At 34.4% G+C, this 26207-nt stretch overlaps 1 protein-coding gene across 1 annotated transcript in view; it reads right to left on the bottom strand.

Annotated features, from left to right (window-relative positions):
• The window catches only part of LOC104165103 (centrosomal protein of 112 kDa-like), a gene marked incomplete at its 3' end in the record, with an annotated part of 108633 nt that overhangs the window by 62935 nt on the left and 19491 nt on the right, over nucleotides 1-26207 (bottom strand). Inside the window, 10 exon segments of the mRNA XM_009704650.1 lie at nucleotides 1-23; nucleotides 850-942; nucleotides 1919-2048; nucleotides 2382-2536; nucleotides 5425-5568; nucleotides 7694-7812; nucleotides 9029-9128; nucleotides 11023-11109; nucleotides 24072-24146; nucleotides 24289-24336. The exon segment at nucleotides 1-23 is cut by the window's left edge and continues 1 nt beyond it. Coding sequence (XP_009702952.1) covers nucleotides 1-23; nucleotides 850-942; nucleotides 1919-2048; nucleotides 2382-2536; nucleotides 5425-5568; nucleotides 7694-7812; nucleotides 9029-9128; nucleotides 11023-11109; nucleotides 24072-24146; nucleotides 24289-24336 — 974 coding nt within the window.

A 26207-nucleotide genomic window follows, 5' to 3' on the forward strand; every position in this document is an offset into this window, starting at 1 on the left:
TGCTGAAGCTTGCATTCTTGATCCTACAAAGGAAGAGATGTGTATTTTAAACTAACAAATTACATTTTTCTTTCATTTCACAGCAGCCATTAAACACACACATATTTGCTGTTACATAGAACAATCCAAAAAAAAAAATTAAAAATCCACTTATGATCATTTAAAAAAATTCTGACATACGAAAAAATTCAACCAACAGCAAAAATATTCACACTTAACAAAACTATCTCAAAAGTCATGCTTCATGTTTTCTGAAGAGAAACAGCAACTTGTTCTCCTGAGCTATTAAAATGCCGTTCTGTACTACATCAACAGTGAAATGGAAGACATAGGAAGAAAAGTAGATGCCAAAACTCAAACAGGATTGATACATGATACAGACATGGAACTCATTATCCTGAGACAGGAGTATTAATTTAAATGCCTAGACGAAGACAGAATATTGAACTAAACTGTTAAACAGCAACCAAAATAAAAACAATTTTGAAACTTACTTAAAAAATGCTTACAATTGAGAGGGGAAAAAAAAAAAAAAAGATATTCGTAATTCTTTGACATGCTTCTCCAGAATCCACTGATACATGTTTATACTGTTTTAACATGTGAATTACAACAAACAGCCAAAACGTTCCTGTGAAAATTCTGCTCTTACCCATAAAATGATCTCTCTTAGTCATACTTTTTAAATCTACCTTTAAGCATAAGGTGACACTATATATATATTTCTATGAATAAAATACAAAGATGCATGTTATATATAAGTGCATTTTACTATGGCTCCTAAACATTCAAATCACTGGAAAAAGTAAAAAGGGCTGGTTATTCCTGAGTAAGAAATTCAGGGCTCACTCTCAGCTGTTGCTGTCTTTGATGTTCTGAATCTTGTAACTGTTGTTTTAATAGAGACACAGTATGCCGTAATTCTTCAATCACATCAGATGCCTGTAGGGATTTAACAGAAAAAGGAATTTTTGTGTTGTGTTCCTCATTAGCTCCACAGACATACCTTTTGCATTTTTAAATGTATTTCTCAAAGGTGCCTGGAAATCCAAAAAAATTACCGACTTGGGGGAAACACACCTGTATGAGTTTACAACTCCAGATACATCACTTCTGTCTGTCTTGTGAACTTAGAAATGTAAACCAAACCACAAAAAAAAAAAACTAATAATACAAAAAACGTTGGCACTAACAATTGAAAGAAAGAAAAATACCTTGTAAGTTAAATGGAGTAAAGTATCATCAAAGCTCCTAGAATTCCAGTAAACAAATGCAAAAGACCCCATTTGTCCTAAGGCTCTAAGGATTAGCAGATGATATTTAAAACGTGAACTTTCTACAATTATCTAACTTGAAAATTGTATTAAATATATACTATATTTCTACCTATGCATATTGGTAGATATCAACCTGATAGATGTTTTTGCAGAAACAAACCAGAATTATTACATTTTGGGTGGAATGTACCCTTGCAGAATTTAGAAATAATTTCTAACACATAAACATTTAACATAATGTTCCGTATTAAGGGGCTTGCAAGACAATTTATTTCTGGAAAAAATATTTTCCCTCATTGAAGAGGCCTTATGAACACATGTGCTGAGGTCCTCTGCCATCCAAAATTTTTACAGAAGCACAGAATCAGCATACTAATTGTACCTTGTCTGAATCAGCTATGGAAATACCACCTGTACGTACACATACACACACCCCAGACTTATCAGTCAACTTCAAGGGGTTTTTCAGTCCGAATTGGGAATGAAAAATTAAATCACACTTTTTGTTTAAACTCATGTACATTAATAACTTCGGGAACTGAACAGTTCCTTGGATTTATTCATAAGAAATACATTTATATCAAGACCACCAGTTAAAAAAATAAACAACATATTAATGCCTATTATACATGGAAGCATACCTTAGCCGCAGATAGAGCATGCTCCTGCTTTATAAAATTTATATCAGCATCATATTTATTTTGTAGTTGCTGAATGTTCTCCTCATATTCTTGTATAATATGGTCCTTGTCCTCCTGAAGTGAGCTGTGCCTACAAGTAGTAAGCAAATAGCATATGGAAATTGCTTTCATATTTTGGCATCTTACCTGCTCAGTATCAATTCTACAGAGTATGCAAGTCTGCGTGTACCATGTGCTCATCGTAACAGAATGAAATGCTTAGAAGTAATGGAAAGATAACATACTCCTTACGATGGTTGTTTGGGTCAGTTCCAGAATGAGTTTTACATCAATTAATACATTTTCTTGACAATTTGCTAATGCCAATTACCATTCACTGAGTTCTTGAAATAAAATTAATAACGTTTGCTTTCAGAAATTCCATATTCTTCAACATTAAAAACAGTAACCGCTGTTTAATTACCTTGCTTTCACTTCCTGAAGTTCAGAGCATACTGCCTGGTAACGTTGTTCTGCATCAGTCTTTTCTTGAGATAATTTTTGATGCTGTAAATTACTATTTTCAGCCTCAACAGTCAACTGGTAGACACGAGCCTCCAGTTTCTTGACCATCTGGTTCTAAAAGAACAGGTCATTGTTGAGAAAACACCAAAATAAATCAGCGTATACCCCTGTTGTTATTCAGTAGCCTAGAGCAACAAAGTTCTTTGGTGGTCCAGACATGAGTCACAATAGCAAAGCTGTCATCAATCATGACAGTAAGATCTATGTTGTACATAAAAAATAAATAAATCTTAAAAATATGGATGTCTGTTCCCCTGCTCAAAGTAACATGTCTTATCCCCTAAGCACTACAGTATGTGCAACTGATTTCTAAATTACAATTCTTTTAAAACAGGAGAGACGACAGATATTTCTATAGAAAATTGTAATGGATGATAATACATGTAAAGCATTTTTAGACCTTCCATTAACCGAGTGTGTTGTCACTACTAATATGTACAACCTGCATGTGGAAAAAGAGTATCCAGGAAAAAATTATATATATAAAAAGATTTTACTGATCATTATGGTGATGAGCAGCTATAAAAGTCAGCTAGAAAACATGCTGAACTACATAGCATGCAGTGAAATCTGTAGCTCTTTCATGCTAAAATATTCTTCTGAGTACTTTTACGACCATCATGTGTTTACCGACATAAAAATATATATATCAAATTTCTAAACTAAACCAAGGAGCAATGCACTTATGCTGCTAAAGAATTACAGATTTTAAACAATTGCCTTTTATGTGCGCACTTTGGCAAAACCACATCCAAGGATGTAAACAATAAGATACAGTAATACCTGCTATGGATTTGGAGGATATAAGAACGACGTTATAATACAAATACTATGTTAACAGTGCGAATGCTACCTAGTTGTGTTTCAAATCAAACAACAAGTATTAACTAAATAATTCACCAATTATCTTGTAAGGTAAGTATATCATCTTCACTTTATTACCGGAAAACAGAGGCACACAGAGAAGGAAATTGTTGTGCACAGGAATACAGTAAATCCGTTTCAGGAGTGCGAGTGCATTCCTCAAGTCTCTGCTGGTACACCCTTCCCTAAGCCACTCCTCCATATCATTTGTTTAAATACACTGATTTCCTTTCAATAAATTACAAACATCTATCAAATGTTGTATCTTTTTCCCAGAACTTCATCTCCTAATACATACAATTTTAAAAATGAGCAGAATGAGAACAGGCAGGTAGTATGAGACTACCCTACTACTTCCCATTCTTCCTTAAATTTGTGTTAATATGCACGGAAATGAGAGCACTCCTCAGGAGGCTGAGTCAAAAAATAAGACACAGCTGTCCTTCCAGGATGTACATATCACAGTTATTTTTGTATTAACAAAGGTCTGAAGCTGAAGGAAGTGGAACAGTAGTCTCACCCTCTGTTAAAGTAAAATAAAAACTCAAATGTCTGCCATTTCAAGTCAGTGCCCCAACTGCCACAGAATTGTTAAAGGAGCCTGGACTAATGCAAGAACATCACAGCCAGAACGGTCACCTGAACTTTGTCAAGTGGCTTAAGATATTTCATGAACATAGTACAGCAAACTTTTCCATCAATGCAAAGTCAGCTGCGCAGTATGGTTTAGTTTTGGGTTTTTGGTTTTTTGGGAGGTTTTTTTTTTATTTGTGGGTTTGGTTTTTTTTGGTTTGTGGGTTTTTTGGGGTTTATTTTGGTTTTTTGGTTTGTTTTTGTTTTGCGGGGGCAGGGGAGGAAGGGGGAGTTGTTCGGTTTTGGGTTTTTTTGTTGTTTTGTTTTTCAAAGAAAACAAAAAGAAAAAAAGGAAAGAAAAGAGAGTCATAGCTAACATATCACCAAATATCATAATTCCTCCCTGGCCCCCCACCCCTCAAGGAAGTTAATACTTGTTCAAGGCACAAAACCCTACTTATCAGTTCTATAGCATTAGTTAAATTGTTCAGCCAATTTCACTTGCTAACAGCAATGGCATTCTTGACAATGTGAAACTCTGAACAAGGAAATGCTGGAATACCAACAAAAACAAAAAACAAAAATCAGGAGACAGAGAGAAAAAGAGAGGAAAAAAGAAAACTAATTTCCAGTGACAGTCTAGCCTTTCATCTTAAGCCCTGCCTTGAACTCTACCTTGTTTAATTATTAAATCAGAAGCTGCTCAGTAAGATCTGTCTAGTTTTGATGGTTCTTAAATTCAATTTTGCTGACAGACTGTGTCCATTTTTCTCTGTATTTAGTTACCTATGACATGATCTGAATGCTAATTTTTAAACTCAACATCCATTAATAAAGGAATAAATTTTGTTTGACGTTGTCTTTTCACTCATTCAACTTTCTTCATACCTCATCCTGATAAAAAGTACAGGATGCTTTCTGGAGGATACTTGTTAAATTTTTGCTTTTTACATCATTTATACAGTAGGCACAAAATCCAGATTACACCTGCTTACATGTTTCTAAATATTCTAGGAAAGAAATGCAATAAAATAATTATTGTACTATTCTAATTTAAAAATCCTTTTTATTTGATCTTTAATCTAACAGAGGCATTTGATCATTCAAAGAGGAGATGGGTAAGAAGTCACATGTATCTATGAAAATAGATCTACTATATAAATCCTTATTTATAGTCTACAAACCTACAGAGATAGAAGTTATGCTAACTTCAACCAAAAACAGTGAGAAATGCCAGAAACAGTCCTTCAATACAAATATATAACTGTGTAATTTTCATTGAAGGGCTGTACTTCGAAGAATTTTATCCAGGGGAAAAAAAATCCTTAGTCGGACTGGCTGCCAGGACACTGTCCTCTCCCAAGACAGAGCAACTGTATTGCACTATCAAAAATATTTCTTAGCCCAAGAGTATTTACGTATACTTTTGCACAAATGCATGAAATTTGAATATGGCAAGAGACACTTTCTATTATCACATAATTACAAAAAAACCAAAACCTTACAGTTGACTTTATCTGTTCCAAATAATCTTCCTCCATTTTGCTAAGACGAGTGTTGGTGTCCTCGAGCAGTTCCTGCATATCGTCTGTGTGTTTCTTCCGATAATTAAACTTCTCCTTTTCCATTTCAGCCACAGCATTGTGAAGCTGCATCAAAAATATTACAAAATAATAAATGGCATTTAAAGCTAGCATTTATAAATAGTATATTATTATAGCATATAAACAGAATAACTGAGAAGTACAGTCAACATTTCTGTCCTCTATAACAAAATCAGATCATTGTCTCACTAAATAGGTCTACTATGACTCTCTAAAGCAGTAATTCAGAAGCATGAGCAAGGCATTTAGAAGTATAACCAAGTAATTTAAAAATGTAGAGAGGGCATAACTTAATCCATACAGAATGTTAAAACACATATGTATTTTTGCCACTCTCCGATATTCTATTTGATTACATATTTAAACTGAACACCAATGACTGTTGCACAAAATTAATGAATTTCTATTACGGAAACACTAATACTCTCTCCAGATACTTCACTGCCAGTTTATCTGCCTCTCAATTTGTAAGAAGCTGCAGACCCTTGACTATCTACTTGTCTAACAAAAGGATTATTTGTGTCATTACTAACCCTTGATTTATATTCTAAACACCAGTGGCCTCTCTTTCTAGTTAAGCAGCTTCAAATCTAAATTTTCTATCTATACGATAGTAAATAATAATGTCATGTCAAATTAGCATATAAAACTTCTATAGTGTATTGTTGTATAACAGCTATTACATATTTCTCAAGTTTCTAACAAATCCATTTCACAGCTGAAGGAAAAAGCTGCAATATAAAACACAAAAGCATCTTCCTAAACACACTGCTAAAACCAGGTGAATTTGCACAAATGTAGTTTTCTCTCCAACACATAGCGAAGCAGAAAGTTATTCGTCACCCTGCCTACTGCCAGACCAAAGAATTTTTATAATGCCAAATTATGGAGGTGTCTGTGAACCTGGACCATTATTCAACAGACTTCAACAGCGTGCAGTAACTTAACAAAAAACTTTTCATCCAAAAGAATGCTAACACATTGTTAATATTGTAAGTATCATGTAGACACTGCGGTGTTCCAAAGATTTTGTGAATTTGGGATCCTTTTAGAAATAATCGGGGAAAATAAATAAATATTTAATCTCCAGCTGCATAACATATAAATAAAACCCCAAATTCTAGGCATGTCTCTACCTCCTATGCAACAGACTATAGTAATATTTGCATTATTGTCAACAACATCTATTCAAGTAAAAAATACACAGAAGAAAGTAGTATACAAAGTTATAAAAATATCATACTGTTAACTTTTTCCCTATTTCCATCGTACTTCCCACTATCCACGTTCTTCCATAAGACACATGCTCCGATTTCACATCTATAATTTCATTAAGTTAAAATCAATATTACCATTTTAATTTGCCTTCTTGTTTGCACACTGGCACCATTGAGGACAGTTACAGCTGTAGGAACAGCACTTGCTAGGTAACTGCAAAAAGTGGGATGAACTTGGGCTGAAAATAATGCTTCTCTAACCAAAAAAAAGCTACCTAACACTGAAGTCTCAAGGCCTTAAGCACAAAGGATAAGATTTATGATTTATCTCTTTCAAGACAAGAATTAAAAACCAACATCACTTCCAGATGCAGGTCTGCAAAAAAAAATTAAACTAAACAGCATACTTCACCTATGAAGGGAGGCAGTTTTGCCCGTTTTGTGACACTCCCTCTCTTGAGAGAGGTAAGCAAGACAAATACTGACAATAATCTGGACAAAGGTGAAGCTGTCTCGCAATGAACATGCTTTTCTCTCTGCTTTGCTGCTGTCTTGAGTCTAACAATAAAATAAAAATACACTGAAGAATTCATGATCGAATGCAAAAGTAATAGTTTGAAGGAATTACCGTGGTAGCAGGTAGCAACAGGTTTACCGAGATTAAAATTCCATGTCAGGTCAACCAGAAATAAACACTTCCCTAACGCATGCAGAGACTTGTCAATAGGGCCAGATGAACCCCAGGAACAGAGTGACCGACTGGGTGGGTGTGGGTCTGCAAGCATCAGCAAAAAGAGTCTTGCAAGATTACTCCAGGAAAAAAATAAAATCAGCATAAGAAAATATCACTAAAAGTAACATATTCCTCTTACTTATTTTTTTAAGTGACAAAATATATTATCCCAGATATACAGTGCAGGAGTCTTTCAAAGAAAGCAAGTATTATTCATTACCCTTCTCTCCCACTCATTGTTCAAAGAATCATTGCTTTGCTCACACATCTTCTTTAACTCCACGATCTGCTTCTCCTTCGCTTCTCTGATGACTTGTGACTCACGAATAAGGACCTGAACTGTCAAAAATGGGAAAATAAACAACCATTTAAGAGATACCCTTGGGATTTTTTCAGTGTTGGCAACAGAGGCAATCAGATTACCTGAGTTTTCCAATTACCTGGCTTTCTGATGTTTTTCAGCTCTTAAAAATACTTAACGCATGTGCTTCTTTAAAATTTAGATTGTGTCACTAAAATATTACCAGGTGTTTTCTCTTCTCTTCTTTATTTACTAAATATTTTATAGCAAGTTTTTTCTTACTGAAGCAGTAAATATACAGCAACAAAATTATGTATAACCTAAAGAAAACAGGCATTTTTAACCCGATTTTATGTGCACCGTTACGAGAAAATGTTCCTGTGCAGGTTGAATGCCCAAGATACACCTGGAAATTAAATTCCCCAACTTAAATTGCAAGTGATTACATCCAGAATTCACAGTCTGACAAATTTTGTGGGAAACAAAGCAGGTACATATTCACTTTTCAAAAATGACTCATGATTTTCACTATCTGGCAAAAGCATAGGCGACTCCACCACAACCCATTACAGCTGAGTGCAACCACCAGCCCACCAACAGAAGCACAAGATCCCTTGCTGGACAATTTACTTTGCCAAGGAGCAGGAAACAATACACATGGAACTCTCTCCCTTTTTTGTACATAGATTACCAAACTTGCATATGATTTTACATTGTGGCTTAGTCCACAGTGTAAATGGACTCCAAGGAATTATAAAAGAAACTGACTTTCAAAAACTGCTGACAAGCCACACTCGGGCCAAGTTTTGTACTTATGACATATTCAAGACTACTACTCATGTTTGAAATCTCTTGCCGCAATAGTCCTAAATAAATAATACATTGTGGCTTCATTAAAATGTGCTCAACGTATAAATACGTTCTCCTTCAGCCAGGGATTCCAAAAAGTTTGAAACAAGTGCTCAAAATGCTTTGGTATCATCAAAGAAAGTTTTCTTGGTCATGCTCATAAAACCTGTAAGTATTAAATATAACACGATCACACTGCCTTTTGGAAAATTTCATTTGGAAACTGGACAGCAAAAATAACCGGACAAATCTCTAAAAATCTAAAGGAAAAAATTGTCAAGACCTGCAAATGAAGAGGAAAGAGACAACTGCACCTAGAAGGAATGCATCAGCTCATATAGCCACAAGACGGACGCAGTACCATACCACCATGCAGAAAATAACAGCCATGAAAATAAAAATCACCTTTTTTCTCCAGTTTTCTAATCGTCTCTTCAGCTTCATTTAGTTTGGTTCTGTAGAGGCACTTCAATACCTCCATTTCATCATTCTTTCTATCCAAAATCTATAGGAAAAATTCAAAATACTTTAACAGAAGGCCAAAAAAACCAAAAACCACCAGCAGTGCACAAAATAATACACACTGATCTCTGTCAAAGAAGCTGCCTTCAAGAAGTGCTTAGGTCATGCAGGACTAAGTGATTAAATCCGAGTAATTTTCACAGCTAAGACTGCCAAGTCATAAACAAAGGATTGATTTAGATAAATGTAGGCAGTAGATTAGAATAAAAAGGAGCTTCGTGTTTTTTTGGAGGGTCTTTTTGTTTTCTTTTAAACTTGGGCACATCCAATGTTGCTTTTTTTGAGTTTGGAAGCTTCACAGAGCAAATAGAAAGGACTTATTTCCCTTTTTATATTTTTGTTGCCTAATACTATTTAAAAGCATCTAAAATTCTCAGTAGGTTTAAGAAATACTTAATACTCTTTCCTACTTCACCAATTGCAGTTCTTTGCATGTATTCCAAGAAACAACGGGTTGGAATAGAGCAAGTATATGAGGTGTAACTGCGTTCACATTTCTGTACACGCTGATTTTTGAAAAAAAAAAAAAGCTCAAATATTTGCACACTTTGAGATAGTATTTTAATTTAAACTTTGTGTTTAAGATAAACATTAAAGTCACAGAAATTTTATAACAGTGTCCCAAATCTCTCATCAAAAAGAAGCTTTCATCTTAAACCAATATTACTCCATCTGCATTAAATGTTTTGTGTCTTTAAAGATTAATACGACACTATTTAACCTTTTCTAAAATATCCAACGTTATTAAACAACTTCAAAAGATGGAATTCTAACATCAGTTAGAAAAGGATGACAACTCAAGGGATGAGAAAGCATTTAAACTATTTCTTGTTCTCACAAAGCTGTTTCCTTTAGACTCTCAGCTTTGCTAGCTAGTTATGCTTGCAGACTTTGAGAACAGATGAGCCAAATATGCACCTGACCAAATATTAACATCCTTTCAGGAGGCTTTGATGTGTCACAGGGTTGTGTCAACTAACTTCCTCCAAGTCTGTGACTCGGTCTTAAGAAACAAAACAGAGGTACTCAGTAATGCAAAGCTTACAGTAGGACAAGTCATCATGATCCTGATGCTGAGCAATTAACTCCCATTACGTTCCTGGGATCAGAGTGCTTCAGAAGGCACTTAGGACCTCGCAGAATTTTACCCCACACATTTAAAACACGGTAATAAAAGTAACAGCATGGTCTTTGATAGGCTTTTTGTAATCTTCCCAAAAGTGGTGTTACACAACACAATAAAGACAAATCCAACTTAACCCAAAAGTAAGTATATCTGGTGTCATTTGATTTCTGTGAAGAACTAAAAGCCACTTACAGCGTTAACAATGCAATAACATAAATAATGAACTGTTTATTGACCAGCCTATGCTTTAAGATACGGTGTCAAAATGGAGACCTAAGAACAAGCACTACCAATATATTAGTATGAACATGTGTGACATCCTTGTGGATTTTCCTGTTATTTTTTGCATTTTGTCCATAAAAATTTAATTAAGTACTTTTGTTCACATTTTTCTATAATACGAGTGCTTTCTCTGTAAAAGAAAAATCATGAGTTTATGATTTTATCAGTATATGAATCCATAGAAACTGTTAGGCTGGTAAAATAGGTTGTCTTGTTCAAACAAACAAATCACCTTGTATTTTCATCTGCTTTCTGCATGCATTTTTCCCTTCCTAAGTTTATGTTATCACACAATATTCTGCATTCCTATCAGCTTATGCAAACTGTTACCTACAAACTTACTTTAAAGGAACATTAATTGCAATTGTGAAGAAGTTAAAGTACAACTTCTAAGTATTTATTATAATCAAGTTCTCTATTATTTTGTTTAATATACTGTCTTTGGAAAAAAATTACAAACACTTCTTACCTTTTGAACATCAGTATCATGCCTCTGCTGTAATTTAAGTTTTTCTTCATGAAATAAACCTTCCGCTATTTTCATTTTCATGTCCAGCTTTAAAAGCAAAACAGAACAGATATATAACTTTATTAAAATAAAGAATAAGTTACACTAATGACCTTTGCATAATTTTTAATTACTCATTTAGGTCTTTGAGAAGGCAATGGGAAGTCATTCACAAATAATTGCTATGAAAAAAAAAAAATCTATATTCAGTTTCTCAGTATTTTCATATTTATTTGATAAAACTGTTATAGAAGACCTCAACCTAAAATATTTATTTAGAAAATGAATTTGTAAAATGTTTTAGTTGGCAGTAAAAACAACTGTTACTGCCCAGAAAAAGCTATCATCCTTTATTTAAATAAACACTTAAGAACGAAACTTTTAATATTTCTGTTAATATACCAAGTATGGTAAACTTGTTTTTATTCTTAAGCAGGTCTTACATTTATACAAAGAATGTCCCTTAGCCCAGATGCATGTTTATTTTTGTTTGTTTTTTATTATTCACAGAGGTCACATTATAAAGACATTTCCTTTTAAAGGTCACTTATAATGGGATGAAGGATATTACTGCTGAATTTGATTGTGAAAATACATTTCCTGCTTTTGCTTGTGTTTGCTTGAAGCAGTGTACTTGAACCCCTCCAACACAATATCCCATTGCCACTTCTTGCTTATAGTCTAAGTTCTCATCTTTAAAGTATTTTTAAATGTCTTGCATATTTCCAGTACCCCACTAAAGACTGTGTTCTGGACTCTGCAAAAATGATAGGTATTTTGTGTTTCTCTGAGTTTTCTGAAAAACAAAAGCGACACCTCGCATTCAGGGCTAGGCCATTCCACTTCTACATGTAATCATTTCTACTGTTCAGAAAGCAAAGTGGACAGAAAAGTTTCCCCCGAGTGACAAATCCCAACGACCCCCCTCACTTTAGAAAGGGCAGACCATAATCACATCGGAGTGTGAGTACCAACACCTCAGCAGAAGACAACTTCAAGTGGTCTGTTGCCAACAGAAGAAAAAAAAAAAATCATCAGTATTTGAGCCCTTGGTGCTGAGGTTCACCCACCCTGGAGCTGAACACTGTGAACACTGGACTTCCATCACCATCCAGCTATTTTCGGTTCTCAAATTTTTGTTTAGCTCAACTAAGACCCCAACTTCTAATTCAGCTGACAAACTCTAAAGGAACCAACAAGCATTATTCATTCTGCCTTTATTTTTATTCCTTTAACTTATCAAAAGTAGTCATTCAAGCATGAATCTTTATCTAACATACACAAACAATAAACACACTGCAAATTATTAATTTTTGATGTGATTACTTTGTGTTATACATTTGTTTATTGTGACTCGAAAACGTCACTATGTTATTGTGACTTGAAAATGTGAGCTTCAAAAATCCAAGTCAAATCGAAAATGCAAAATACTGTGCAGAAAATATAGAAGACTCCTCAAGAACTGAAAACAGAAGAAGCAAGCACAGTAAATTCTTTCAATTTCTGGACTCCACATCCACTGATACCCAAAGTACACACCTGCTTACTACACCACATATAAAAAGGCTACCTATCTCCCAAGACTAAACAGGTACGTAGTCTTATGCAAATTACCAAGGAGGAAAAAAGTTAGATTGACAATTAATCCAAAGAAAACAGATAGTATTCTCAGCTGCCAGCCATCTCTTTTATCATCCAAAAATAAGCATCATGATAAAAATGCATGTTCTATTTATGAAATATACACATATGTATATATGAAAAGAAATATATGCATATATCCCTCCAACAAAGTGACATTACAGAAGAAAATCTTAGTACCAGGTGATAAATAAGTGTTGATTTAAAAGAAAGACCACAGCAATCCACTTCCAGATAGACAGTTTGTGAACATTCCATAAATAAAGATGAAGGTCTTGTAAAAACACAAATACTAGAAACTAAACATGAAAGATACTCCAATCTACTTGAATAAAGCTTATGAATTACTGATGTATAGCTATTGCACTCACATAGCTATTAAATCCACACAAACATATTACATTTAAAAAATCATTAATAAGGTGAGAATGTCTTGGCTGATGTAAATTAATCCTTGGCGGTTTGCACCAGCTGAGATCTGGTGTATGTTTTATTATTCTGTAGGTTGAAAGAATATAAAAATAACTCAATCTCTAAAATTTGTCTAGTATTAAATATGGACATATATTTTCAAGTGATGGTGATTGCTCTCAGCCACATGGCTGTTTTCCCACAGGTTGACAGCAGAAATCCCTGTACTTTAAGTTGGCTCCCATTTCTTGCCATTAATCTTCCACTTAACACCATTCTTGCACTTGTACTAGTTCTCATCAATTTTAGCTCATTAATTCATTGCACTACTTCCAGTTGAACAAGCATCCCTTAAAATTTCACAGATTTTGGGACTACTTTCCAAAAAGGAGAGCTAGTCGCAGCCAAACAACAAATGTGAAAGATGTGTCCAACATACAGAATTCAGCTCTTAATGAAGGCAAACACTGCAATAACAAAATAGATTTTTTTTATTTTGAATATTCAAAGGAAAAAGTTAACACCAGCATCCTGTAGCAAAGCTTGGAGTACTGGTTTCATTTATAAATCTGCTTTTTGACCCACCCTTTGTGTAAGGCAGACTTCCAATCTCACCACATATGTAGATTAAAAAAAAAAAATTGAGTCATGTAAACACATTTTTAAGAGTGATCTCATTAAGGCTGGGGTTGAAGCAAATGGGCTCATCACTTCACAACTGGGAGTGAAACTTCTCCCCTTCTATTTCAAAGTTTAAACACATTATAGAAATTGGTATTTAATAAAGGAGTATCTTTCAAATTAAAACCATCCCAAACTGAGTCAACCGCCTACCTGTAGTTACCAAACGTCAAACCTCATTTACTAAGTTAGTCTCAATTTCCTGTGGAATAGCGCTTTGTAACTTTGAGTGCTACTCTCCTATAAAGTGCCCTCTGCACTTCAGCTTTACTTTATTAATTAAACACATATTGAGAAACAAAGTAACCTACAAGAGTATCAACAACCTTCATAAGTTTTAGAGAAAACAGATACAAGTTCACCTTGTTAGAAGCAAATAACCACGCTCATGCTCATCAGTTTTACTACCTTTTATTACCAGTTAAGAGGCAGCAGAGAACATGACATTACAGCATGGTACCATTCGGACACATCCCCCCACACCCCAAAAAAAAAAAGTGTAGATATGCAGCAACAGTTCGGACGCTTGCAACTATGTATGAAATGCAGCCACCGCTGTTGCCTGAACATCATTCCTTTGGAATTCTGTCATTGTTTATTCTCCTTACAAAGAGTATGAGGCAATTAAACCCTAAGGCCATGTAAACAATACTGATGTCAAACATCTGTGCTGTCCCTGTTATTTAAAGGCATGGAGGGTGGTATCAACAGCACTGTTTTTATGTGCCTAGTCACACTTTCTTCCTAATTTAAAAAAACAAAACACCACCAAAACCAGCAAATAGTTACCTGAAAATGGGGTTTCATCATATCACTGTTCTATATTTTCATAGCACAGGTTAGGTGCTATGACAATTTAATTAATAACTGTCAAACCGGTAACAGTCTAATCTGCAACTATCATAAATCTCTGGCAAAAAAAAAGGTGATATCTCAGTTTTTCATGACAGAAGACAAACATTCATCTTGTCATCATTTACAAAAATCTGTCGAAATATTTAAATACCTGATTTAAAAGTAAATCAGTAAGTAGACTAACAATATTAAACAGAGATGGCTTTGAACTACTGATCGCTGTTCACTTGTCTTCGTTACAGGGATCAGCCTTAGGCCAGAGGTGGCATCTTGAAAGTTTAACATCAATCAGAGATTTTGGGGGGATATTTGACAAAACAGTACTTGCTGCTTGCCAGATTTTTTTTCCAAGTCTACAAATATGGGGGAGGGAGGGAGGAAGTGAGGAAGAGGGAGAAGGATGTAAACAATAAATGAGAACTTCAAAGTAAGAACTAACAATGTAGAACAATGACTTGTATATCTTACAATATACAACAAAACTTATTTGTCCTGGTGTTATGCAGCTGCTAAAAGAAATCAGTGCACAGTACAAAGCTTTGATATTTTCATAGAAGAAAAAGGTTCCTTAAAAAAAAAAGCACACCAAACCAACAAACAACTAGAACTTTCTACCGAATAGTGTTTACTCAATTTTCACATCCAGGGTTAAAAAAAAAAATCGGAAATTTACACAGTGTTTTAAACTACACAGGCAGGCCAAGGCAGGAGACACTATACTTGCAAAACATTCAAGATTTATTACACATAAAGACATGCTGACTTCAGACAATAGTAACTTGGAATAGTGTATCTCACATCATAATCAAGCTATCTTTTTTCATTGTGTTATTTCTGTATCTCATATTGTAACCTCAAGAATTTTTAAGATTAGCTTTGAGGTATATTAACACTTTTAACATCTAGAACAATTTAAGAGTCAGAATAACCACCTAAATAGCTAAAAGAAAATCACTGGCATGAAAAAAAGAAACAAATTAATACTTTATAATAATTTATTTGAACAGAAATTTCTACAATAAATATAACATTTAATCATATTGGAACTAATCTTCCATTTTCAAAACTGAACTGCTGAAAAACTTGCACTGAGTTTACAGTATGTGGGAGAAAATACTGTTCACTTCCACCTTCGTTGCATTCAGATGTCTGTAACCAGCACACTTGTCACATGATATATAACTTAATATTGCACTTTATATTTAATGAGCAGCTTTTACCCACTTGCTCAAACAATTTTGAAGATCAGTATCTACTCTTGAGGTGTTTTAAGCTGAAGAGAGATTAGCATCATAGTATGAAAAGAAAGCAGGAAGGGTAAAATGTGTAAGATGCATACAGAAATGCACCTCATCTTTCACATAGTAATGAACGTGGTGATCGTATTCCCTTCTCATGACAACCAAGAGTTGGAAAATCTTCACAATTAAAACAGACAAAGCATACTAGGAGAGAAGACTCACCGATGTTGTGGGTCTATAGCAAAGTGAAATGTGCATATCATGACCAAAGCATCAAATATGACCACAGGCCCTAAAAGCACAAGCAGATTTGATTTCCTTGCAAGTGCAGATGGTATTCTAGGAGCACATTGTACAGGATAGTTTAGTGACCTTTACTCAAAGTCTAAAAGAGAGGCAAGAGGAAAAGTTATTTTCTGAAAGAGTTAAGACCCTTAAGCTTGTGTTGTTTGTTTAAATTACTTAGAATAAACCTTTCTGAGGGATAGCAGGTGAAAGTCTCAAGACTTGAACAAACACAAGACAGACCTGATGTGGATGACCTTGTGTGTAATGGTTCACCACAAAATTCCAGGAAGGCTAAAACCAGGAGAATGTTCAAACTGTGCCAAGGTAAAGCAATGTACGTCTACAGACAAGCCTGCAGGCCTACCAAAACTCCTTACAAACAAATAAGCAAGGTATGAGGATTAATGTTTTGTTGAGGAAAAAAATAAAATACATTGTTGAAAAGTTTGCTTTTCTTCACAGGTTAAGACTCCAAGAGGAGTTCCAGGTACAGAAACAGTAGCTGCTACATTTCCCTGAGGTTCAGCTTAGTTCCCTTGATAAATAGGACTCTATACAATAAAAGAGGATTATTTTGAGTCTTCGACATAAAAAATATTTATGATATGCAAAGGAGATTCTTTTAAGTATCAAGGGTCATTGTTTCTCACTGTTTCAGATGCAGACATTTCCCAGAAATGTCCTGGGAGGGGCCAGGGGAGAGATGGTAGTGTGTAGTCTTGCCACCTAGCTGGTTTTACTTGATTGAAATTTCCATGGCTCTATCAAAATTTAAGAAAAAATCCTATAAATTAAAGGAAGTTATAAATAATATTTTTCCTAGTGGAACATTATGCACAATAAAACCAGGTCTTCCATCTGGAATTCACATTAAGGTTGGGCTTCTTTCCTGATGTTTGTGCTCATCCTCTGAGTGTAACAGAAATTTAAAAAAACAACAAAAAACAAAAAACAAAAAGCACACAACACAAAACTACATTTTGAAACAGTAGATCATTAACCACTCCAAATTCTGCATTGCATATCATCAGTATTTTTATCCGATGCAATGCCTAAGGTGAAAGAGATGTCTTTTAAAGTCTCTGTTGCAAAAAGCTTACAATCACCACAAACCAGTGGCAGACTAAAGAAACGCAGTATCAAACAAGTGAAACATGCAAGCCAGAAATTAGAATGTAAAAAGAGCCTTTATAAACATGGCATTTTGCCCAGATTCAAAGGTCCCTCCACAAAAGTCTATGTTTATGATCTGGACTATATTATTTGACCTAACAAACATTTACACTTCTCCCTACATATCTAACCTTCTTTGTATCTTTACTCTTTAAAAAACACTACAACTGCTACTTCCAGTTACAGTATTTTTACAGAGTACTCTTTGAAGAGAAACTAGATATTCACTTAAGCAAAAAACTAATATGACATTGCCCCATTTTTATAGCCACTAAAAATGAAAGGCTTTGTCTTAAATCAAATCATACCAGCTTTCCCCCATCAAGAAAAGTCTGACTTTTAAATGACACTGAACATTAATATACATTTGCTGTATACAGAAAAATAATTGAATGGACAATTGTTCTTATTCATACGTAAATGTCTTTAGCCTCTGGAAAGAGAGAACAATGTATTTCTCACAGATTTCCAAGTTGGGGGTGGTGGGAATAGGGAGAAAAGCATACAGCTCCATATCCCAACAACTGTAATAACTTGAAACTGTATTTTTACTCTAAAGGATGTTTTATATAGCTAATAAACATAACATGCATATTAGCACTACAGCACATCATATCACTAATATGTAATATTACATATTACAGATTTATTTGGAGGGGCAAGTGTCCCACTTCCATGCGTAACAAATGTCTGCCTATAGTAGTAGAGACTCTGACATCAGTAAGTACCAAAAAAAGTTCAAAATATGTTTAGAAATTGTGAAAGCTTACACATGGTAATAACTTATTAGATGCAATTTCATAAAAGACAGCTCAAAAATGCAACAAACTGTATCTTCAATTGCCAGCACTGAAAATTGAACCCAGTTGAACTTTGTGAACATGCAGAAATCATAGATTTCAAAGGGAGTTAGTAAAATCTGAGTATGATAAAAGAGTAGATACTACTTGAAAACTTCATACAATTCTACACAGTGCTGAGTCCAGTGAAGTAACTGAGTCAACGACACTTTTTCTACCCAGTGTTACACCTTTTTTTAAATGTTGTATTTCAGCAGCTACTGAACTTTTTTACACTCATTTCAGGATCTCCTAAAACAGTCATTAAAACTGTACTCCTACCTTTATTTCAGAAGTGCAACACACAGCAATAACAGTGTATAGTACCTGCTTTTTCTAGTCAATACCAGGATCCACAAATGGGGAAAAAAAAACAAAACAGACATCAAAACTGTACTCCTACCTTTATTTCAGAAGTGCAACACACAGCAATAACAGTGTATAGTACCTGTTTTTTCTAGTCAATGCCTTTTCTCCCTTAAAAACCAGGATCCATAAATGTGGAAAAAAAAAGGGGGGGGAGGTGTTGGTTTAGGTTTGTTTTTGTTTTTTTTTAAAGACATACACACTTTGAGGTAGAGATTAATCATGCAGCAAAAGATTAATTCCCAGCTGCTTGGCAACCATCTGGACATTCTACTGGTTAAAACACTAGTTTGAATTGCTAACCTACTTCTTTGATCTTTCTCAATGTCTCCAGCACATATGTGCAATAATTAAAGACATAGTTCACAAACTATTGAAAAAATAAATAAATAACTGTACATGTACGTATGTATCTCCATGACCAGACCAATTAGTATCAGGAATTATAAATCACAAGTCAGTTTATGAAAACATGTCTCATCCTGACATACACTGTATGTCTCACCAGTCTAGTAATAAAATAAGGTTTGGGTTTTATTACATTACATTCTGAAGAGTTATCAGAGCAAGACAGGATGCGATTTCCTCACACAGAAGGCAACGGACAACTTGCATATGTTCTTAGGAACAGGACATTAATCAGCCAGGAATCATGTTAACAGAAGTCAAGATTGCTGCGTTTTTAAACATGAACAGATTACTATTCAGAGTGATTACTTGGTGGTGAGAATCAGTTTACAGCTGAATTCTGAATATAAATCAGACACCGCATTCAAAATAGACACCAGGTTTGTAGATAAAAGGAGAAAATTCAAATGAACCAGAGAATATTCAAAGTCACAATACACACTGCTTGGAATATTTTTAAGGGAATAAAACAGTATTTTCAGAACCAAGTTGTCATAAGAAAAAAATTACAGAAAAGTGAAAATCAAGATGAAAGCAATAATTATGTCATATCTGTCTTTTTGCATTTTCTTGCCCCTTCTTATTGGCCACACTTGTGTGAACAGAATTCAGCATGCATTCTTACAGTTTAACAAGAATATCCACCAGGATTAAAACTTCAAATTTTTACCACTTGGAAAACAGCAAGAGGTTTATAAGCAGAAGTATGACTTGCACAGTTCTGGATGAACAGGACAACCAAAGAAGGGGAACAGTAAAGGAAGAGAAGTGAAAGTAAAGAACAGAGGGATCAAAAGAAAAAAAGGATTCCAACACATGAAGCTCCAGTTATTGTAAGATTCAAGTTTTGGGCCCACCTACAGATGTCTTTGCAACTCAAATGCTTTCAGAAAGTCCATCAAAAACACTCTCTTCCTATTGTTAGTAAATACCTCTGAGCTTAAAAAGCATAAACAGGATCACCAGCCCTGCTACATGCCTAAGTACGTTCCTTTTGCTGTATTCAGCTCGCTCAATTCCATACACATACGTATCTATTTCCATCTACCAAGTAGATTTAAACTCTAGAGACATACATACACATGAGCACACAAGCACTTTTATTTCATTATAATATACAAGAGAACAATACTGATATATTTTAGTAACAGTCTTGGAAGATATGAACAAGATATCTGTTTTCAATGAGGAAAAAATATCAAATCTATGATGTAGCGAAAAGCACAATAATGTTACTTTTAAGTTGGTAAAAGCTCAGTTTAATTACAAGAGTCTTTCTTTTAGGATACTGTCTGCACATTAGTTTTATTTATTGCTTATAATTTGGCTTGCATTAAACGTTTAATTAATGTATTTAAATACTTAGCTATAGTATCAAGAGGAAGAGCAATTAAGAGGAAGAAATCAAAACCAGAAGGTCAACGCTCACTGATCATCATCTCCTAACTGCAGGGACACATTCTTATCTTCAAGGGTTCTTTATATTTCTTTTCTTCTTCTAAAAGCCCACCTCTTTTCTACGGTAACACCAGCAAGTGTTATTCACTCTCCCTCCCAAGTTCTGCAACTTTCTTTCCTCCCTGCATTCTTTCCTCTACACTCTATGTATGGTCCCTTTTGGGGAAAATCCATATCACAGCCCTTACGCAATTCTCTCCATTCCAACTTACAATCTCTTGCCAGATAAGTGAGAAGCACAGTAAATCTGCTGCTTTCAACACCTTAAATTCAGAATACTTTCAGCCAGACCAAGACTTAACATCATCACTGCAGCATGCTGATTTTATCTTAATGTAAATATACCACTAGATCCCAACACTTTTGGTGCAGTAAAACTATATACATGGCTTGATGATCTTCATAAACAAAATCTCTGTCATGCGGCAAGTGGGAGTGCTCATTCACAAAAAAAGGAGAAAACCATAAATAAAGATTACAGAGATAAAGGTTCTAAATAGCTTTTTTAAAAAGACTGCAGCTTAAAGATAGAATTCTTGAATACATTAAAAAAACCCTCTTCCTTTTCCTCTTAATTCTGGTCTTCAATCCATGAAAATGCATTTTCAGGGGAAAAGGATGTCTTTTCCCCCATTCTTTACATTCTAAGTTATCTTTCACTACCCAGCTCATCTCTCCTTTTCCCTGGGCATGTGCTCTCTCTGCCTCAGTCCTCACCCCACATGATAAATTGGTAGAAATTGTCCTGCATCCTCTTGAAAATTCACCCATTGCCTTCTCCAGAATTACTCCTCCCTCCAGCTGCACTCACTACTACCACAGCTGATTGTAGGAAAACCCACCATTTCTGCCGGACTGCTTTAGTACACAAGAAGCTGGAAAAACACCTGTGCTCCAGCGTCCAAAGACTTTATCACTGAATTTTGAAAAAAATCAAAACAGAAAAGTGACAGGAGCACAGTGATAAACTTAACAAAAACACTGGAAACATTCAACAGTCTCAGTTAACCCAGACAGATGAAGCTTCATAACACAGTTATTGCACAAAGCATTGAGCTTGCCAGTTTGCCTAAAAAAAATTTAAGAGTTGGTATATAGCTCAGTACAAATTTACACCTGGTGTTAATTATAGCCTTCAACTTAAAAGAATAAAAAGAGACAATTATTTCCAATATTCTTGCCTCAGATTTGTTTAGATTTCATTTGCTGAGTCTAGATAAATAAATATCTTTGCTTACAGAAATAAAACAGAAGGAAATTGAGAAAAATGCTAAGAAAAATTAAGACTGACAAAATGAAAAATTACAAGACAGAATTTCTTTAAAGCAACATCAAAACTTCTTTAAAGGATACATTAGATAAACTAGTTGTTTGAGAAAGCTTAACAAAACATCATATTTTATTAAAAAACTAAATTTGGGGTTTAATTCCAGGAGAATTTTAAACCCATGTCGTAGCAGTGCTATTGGTTTCATTTTTCTGAAAAAATCACAAATAAGAACTTTTTCTTTCCCCTTTCCTCTGCTCCATAGAGTATTGGGCAACATTCAGGATGACCAAAGGTGAAGTTCAAAGGGACACTTTTTCCTGTTTATCAAGATAAGCCAGTCATGCCATCTGTTCTGTCTTGCTGCACTGCTGAAAACTGATGTATTCCCATTTTGTTGCATCTTCCTTGTTTGAATCCATGATTTTTCAGTAATGACAGTTTCCCAAATGGTTTAATCCATGTCAGAAGTATTTGGGGAAAATATGACTAAAAACCACTGCCTGACGACATTCACATTTTCATAAATCTGTGATGTGGTTATCATTGAAAATGGCCATGTGTTCAGCATTAGAGTCAGAACAGGTGCAGGAATGGTTTATGAACAAAGGTCTAAAGGTTAAAAGCAAAAAAACCACAGTTATCCTATATTATGTTCTCCTGTTCTACTACAAAGAGCTTGAAAACAGTTAAAGGTTTACCAAAACTCTTTTGTACAGCACTATTTTTCTGTTAATACATTTACAATCTATAAATGAAAAGGCTTTATTCTTAATTGAGCTTCACAAACAAAACAAGATGAAAACACATTTAAGTTTTCTACTTAATAGCACACACATGGCAATTGTGAAACACTGTCTATAACCTTTCCAGTTTAAACTAGCACACAGTCGAGTACCATTAGCAAAAAATACTAGATTTTTACTGTCTGGTTTAGAGGATTTTTCCACTGAACTAGCAAAGCATTCATTGAGTATTTTACGTAGCTACTTGGCATGTATTCCTGTTTATTTAATTTGAAAATACCACTTAACTGACCACATTGTCCTTTCAATGTATTTATTTTTTGTTCTATTTTCACATCTTACGAAACCTTGCCTCACCCTGAGGCAATGGTGGTTTGAATATTGTCAACACAAAAGAACAGTCGATATTAGACCAGAGCAGAGAAAGTGAAAGGGACATGGGACATGTATTGTCCCACTGCCACATCAGGCTGCTTGTTTAAGCATTGAATTAGACTGCCAGCCATCAACATAAAGCAGACTTTCATATACACTACTTTATTAACAATGGAAGTATCTGCAAACCAAATTTACCCTCCCCTGTATCTCAGCTAAAGAGGTCTTCTGAACTGTCTTGAAATTAACTTCAGGACAGTTCTAATTCATAACTGTCCTTACAGCATACCATGTAAAAGGAGGGATTATTTCACGGTTTGCAGATGATGCCCCTTCCTTTCCAACTCATATACACTTGGAGTCCTACGCAGGTCTAAGTACTTGTGGATATCTAGGGAACTGTGTACATATGCCTCAGTTTTCCAAGAGTATATGGCTGAAAACAGAAATTTGGAGGCCAAAGAGAAGAGTGCTGAGTTGTTTTGTTTTGGTTTTTTAATCACTTTCCTAATACATGTTGGATTTCCTTTCCTGAAGTCTGGTCCACCAGACGGTTGACTCACTGACTTCCCCCCTAAAAAAACCCGAAACTATGTGTTAAACATAGTATACTGGAGTTTTATCTCATGACTGATTTTTTTAAATAAACTGAGTAGTTTATGACAAAAATATCATAGGCATACAACCTCCTTAAACTATGAAAAAGGTGAAAATGACCACAAAACTTTACTTTTGTACACATTCAAAACAAAATAATATGGTGTGAGAGAATTAGATAGGCAAGCTTTGACAGTAATTTCAGCAACTAACAACGTTCAAAAGGAGTAATACAAAAACTCATATGAATAAAAGAGGATTGGAGCTATATGACACAAATATAGAAATAATGTAGGTCCTAATAGAAATAAGGTCTAGATCTGCAGATTTTTAAAGGTATATAGAAAGTAAACAAAAATCCTCACTAAATCAAGGGTTCCATTGCTTCTGTTAAAAAGTAGTTTGGAAAATTCCTAGAATTCAAACTCTTCTACAGTAAAAATTCCTTCAAAGGAACAGTAAATGTCTTTTTTATTCTCTAAGTAATTGGGAAATACATAAAGTATTTAATGAAAAGCCCTGTCACTTCAGCAAAAATTCTCTTACATGAGATTTTATGCTATAACAAACTGCTTTGTGAATACACAATTTCCAAAGAAAATGCCCTAACTTACTAATTTGGGTGTAAATTTCTTTTTCCAAAAAGACCAAAAAGAAATCTTACCTCTTTTTCATACATTTGAAGTAATGCCTGTTCATCATAAGTGCTACTTTTTCCTAGGCCAATTTTGGGTGTCATCTATTGAATGACAGAAAGTTCAAAACAGCTTATTAAGTTCAAAGCAGTAACTCCAAGGAAAATCAATCCTAACCAGAAATGAAAAAAATATTAAGTATGTTTGTTCGCCCTTATAAAATAACAAGGGAATATAAATACCTACCAAAGACACTGGCATCGGTTTTTCCCGCAAATATCTTGGATTTTCTAACTGAAAAACAGCAAGTTAGAGAAAAAGTAATCATGTCAGCAATGTCTTATTATTTTTTAGGAACACTAAGAAATATCTCCAAATACTCAAAAAAGTTTGCAATGACAACTTTGGATGCATACTTTGAGAGGTAAACTGTATCCGTGAGGGTATACTTAACACAGTAACTATACTGCTCGAAAGAACAACAGAACAGATTTAAGCATGCCTTCGGACGTACATCCCAGTTCAAGAACTGCTGTCCACTAGAAAATTTGATTATCTACTAAAACACAGTTAATCTGCAAATCATCAAAACAGTACCGTCTCTAGATACATGGCTACAACCTAGAATTAACACACAAATTCATTTTTCTGTGCATAATTCCTTCTCCCTTACAACTTCTCAATGATCCTTAAGAAAAGCACTCAGCAGAACGCAAAGGTCCAATAGCATACTGCCATCTTTTACAAGTTATAGAAATAGAAAATCTTCATAAGAGATCATTTTGTTGGGCATGACCTACTCCGCAAGTTTTAAAATTTTAGTGTTTCCTAATGTAAATGGATCAAAAGTTGCACTTCTTTTTTTTCTCCAAACTCTTGTGGTTGTAAAAATTCCATCAACGCACGTTTTAAAAGAATTTGGCAGCTAAATACATAGCTTATGCAAAAGATTTCCAACTTGATTGTATAAACTTTCATTTAAATCAGTATAAAGTTAGAATAAATTTACAGATTACAGTGATTTTAATCTAGTGTTTTTGAAAAATTACAGGTAAGTGCATTAAAACTATATCCATACATCTAAGTCATATAGACAAAACATAAGGAAATAATTCATTAACACTACTGTATAATTAAAGCAGCTCTTTAAATCACTATTTTTAAGAACTGAATACAAAACATTGTTCACAACCTATTTCCTCTATCAGACAGCTACATCTTTTTAATTTTCTCAGATGATGAGGGTCAAACATCACATCACAGAAAATGCATAACAATCAAGAAAAGCTTTCAAGGGTATAATCTTGTAAAATGTGGCAGTGAGATTTGGAATATGAATGTGAGTGCACTACATACCTTACAACATTTTAGTGGTTTTTTTTTAAAGATTAAATTGATCTATGAGGCATGGCAAATATATCAAACGCTTGCACTTTCTCCAGTACTATTAAATAAATTTGTGTGTTGAATTTACCAGTGAAAAAGAGGCTTAATCCCTCTGAAATTTCAATTTGATACAGTATTATTCATTTCCTGTCCTAAAAGGTTATGTAGGATTTCTATATGCTGTTGAAGATTTGTCATATTTCACCCAAAGCAGTTGTAGATATTCACATGTTTAACACAAACATTCAATTTCAATGAATAGTATTATCTAATATTTTAATATTATAGCTGAAAGTCTAAGAAAACCAATAACTTAACAAATAACCTATTTCTCTTTATTGTCAATGAGTTTACTAAACATAGATACATTGAACTTTCTTTCATATAAAGCATCTTGGGTTGTTTTTATTTTGGGGTTTTTTTGGGTGTCTTTTTTTTAATTATGCCACAGTGATTGGCATGCAAAAAACATGGGTAGACATTAGTGAATAAAGGAATCCTGTATGCACCTACTGCAAAAAAATTAATAATTTTGGATGCAGAAGAGGAGATTGGTGAGAAGAATACAGGAGTGAGAACATCATGGGACATTAACCACAGAAGAGAAATAACATTTGGGGGGGGAGAAATCAAGAGAGAGACAGAAATTAAAAGTACAGAAATTCTAAATCAGAAAAATTCAGGAGGATTTTCTTTGCCCTGCACACACAACAGTATTTTCTATCTAAAATTCTCTCATTTTACTAGTATTATTTTCTTCTTCTAGCTCATTTTGCCTA

Source organism: Cariama cristata, unplaced genomic scaffold, assembly GCF_000690535.1.
Source record: "Cariama cristata isolate BGI_N322 unplaced genomic scaffold, ASM69053v1 scaffold517, whole genome shotgun sequence".
In the NCBI taxonomy this organism is placed as follows: domain Eukaryota; kingdom Metazoa; phylum Chordata; class Aves; order Cariamiformes; family Cariamidae; genus Cariama; species Cariama cristata.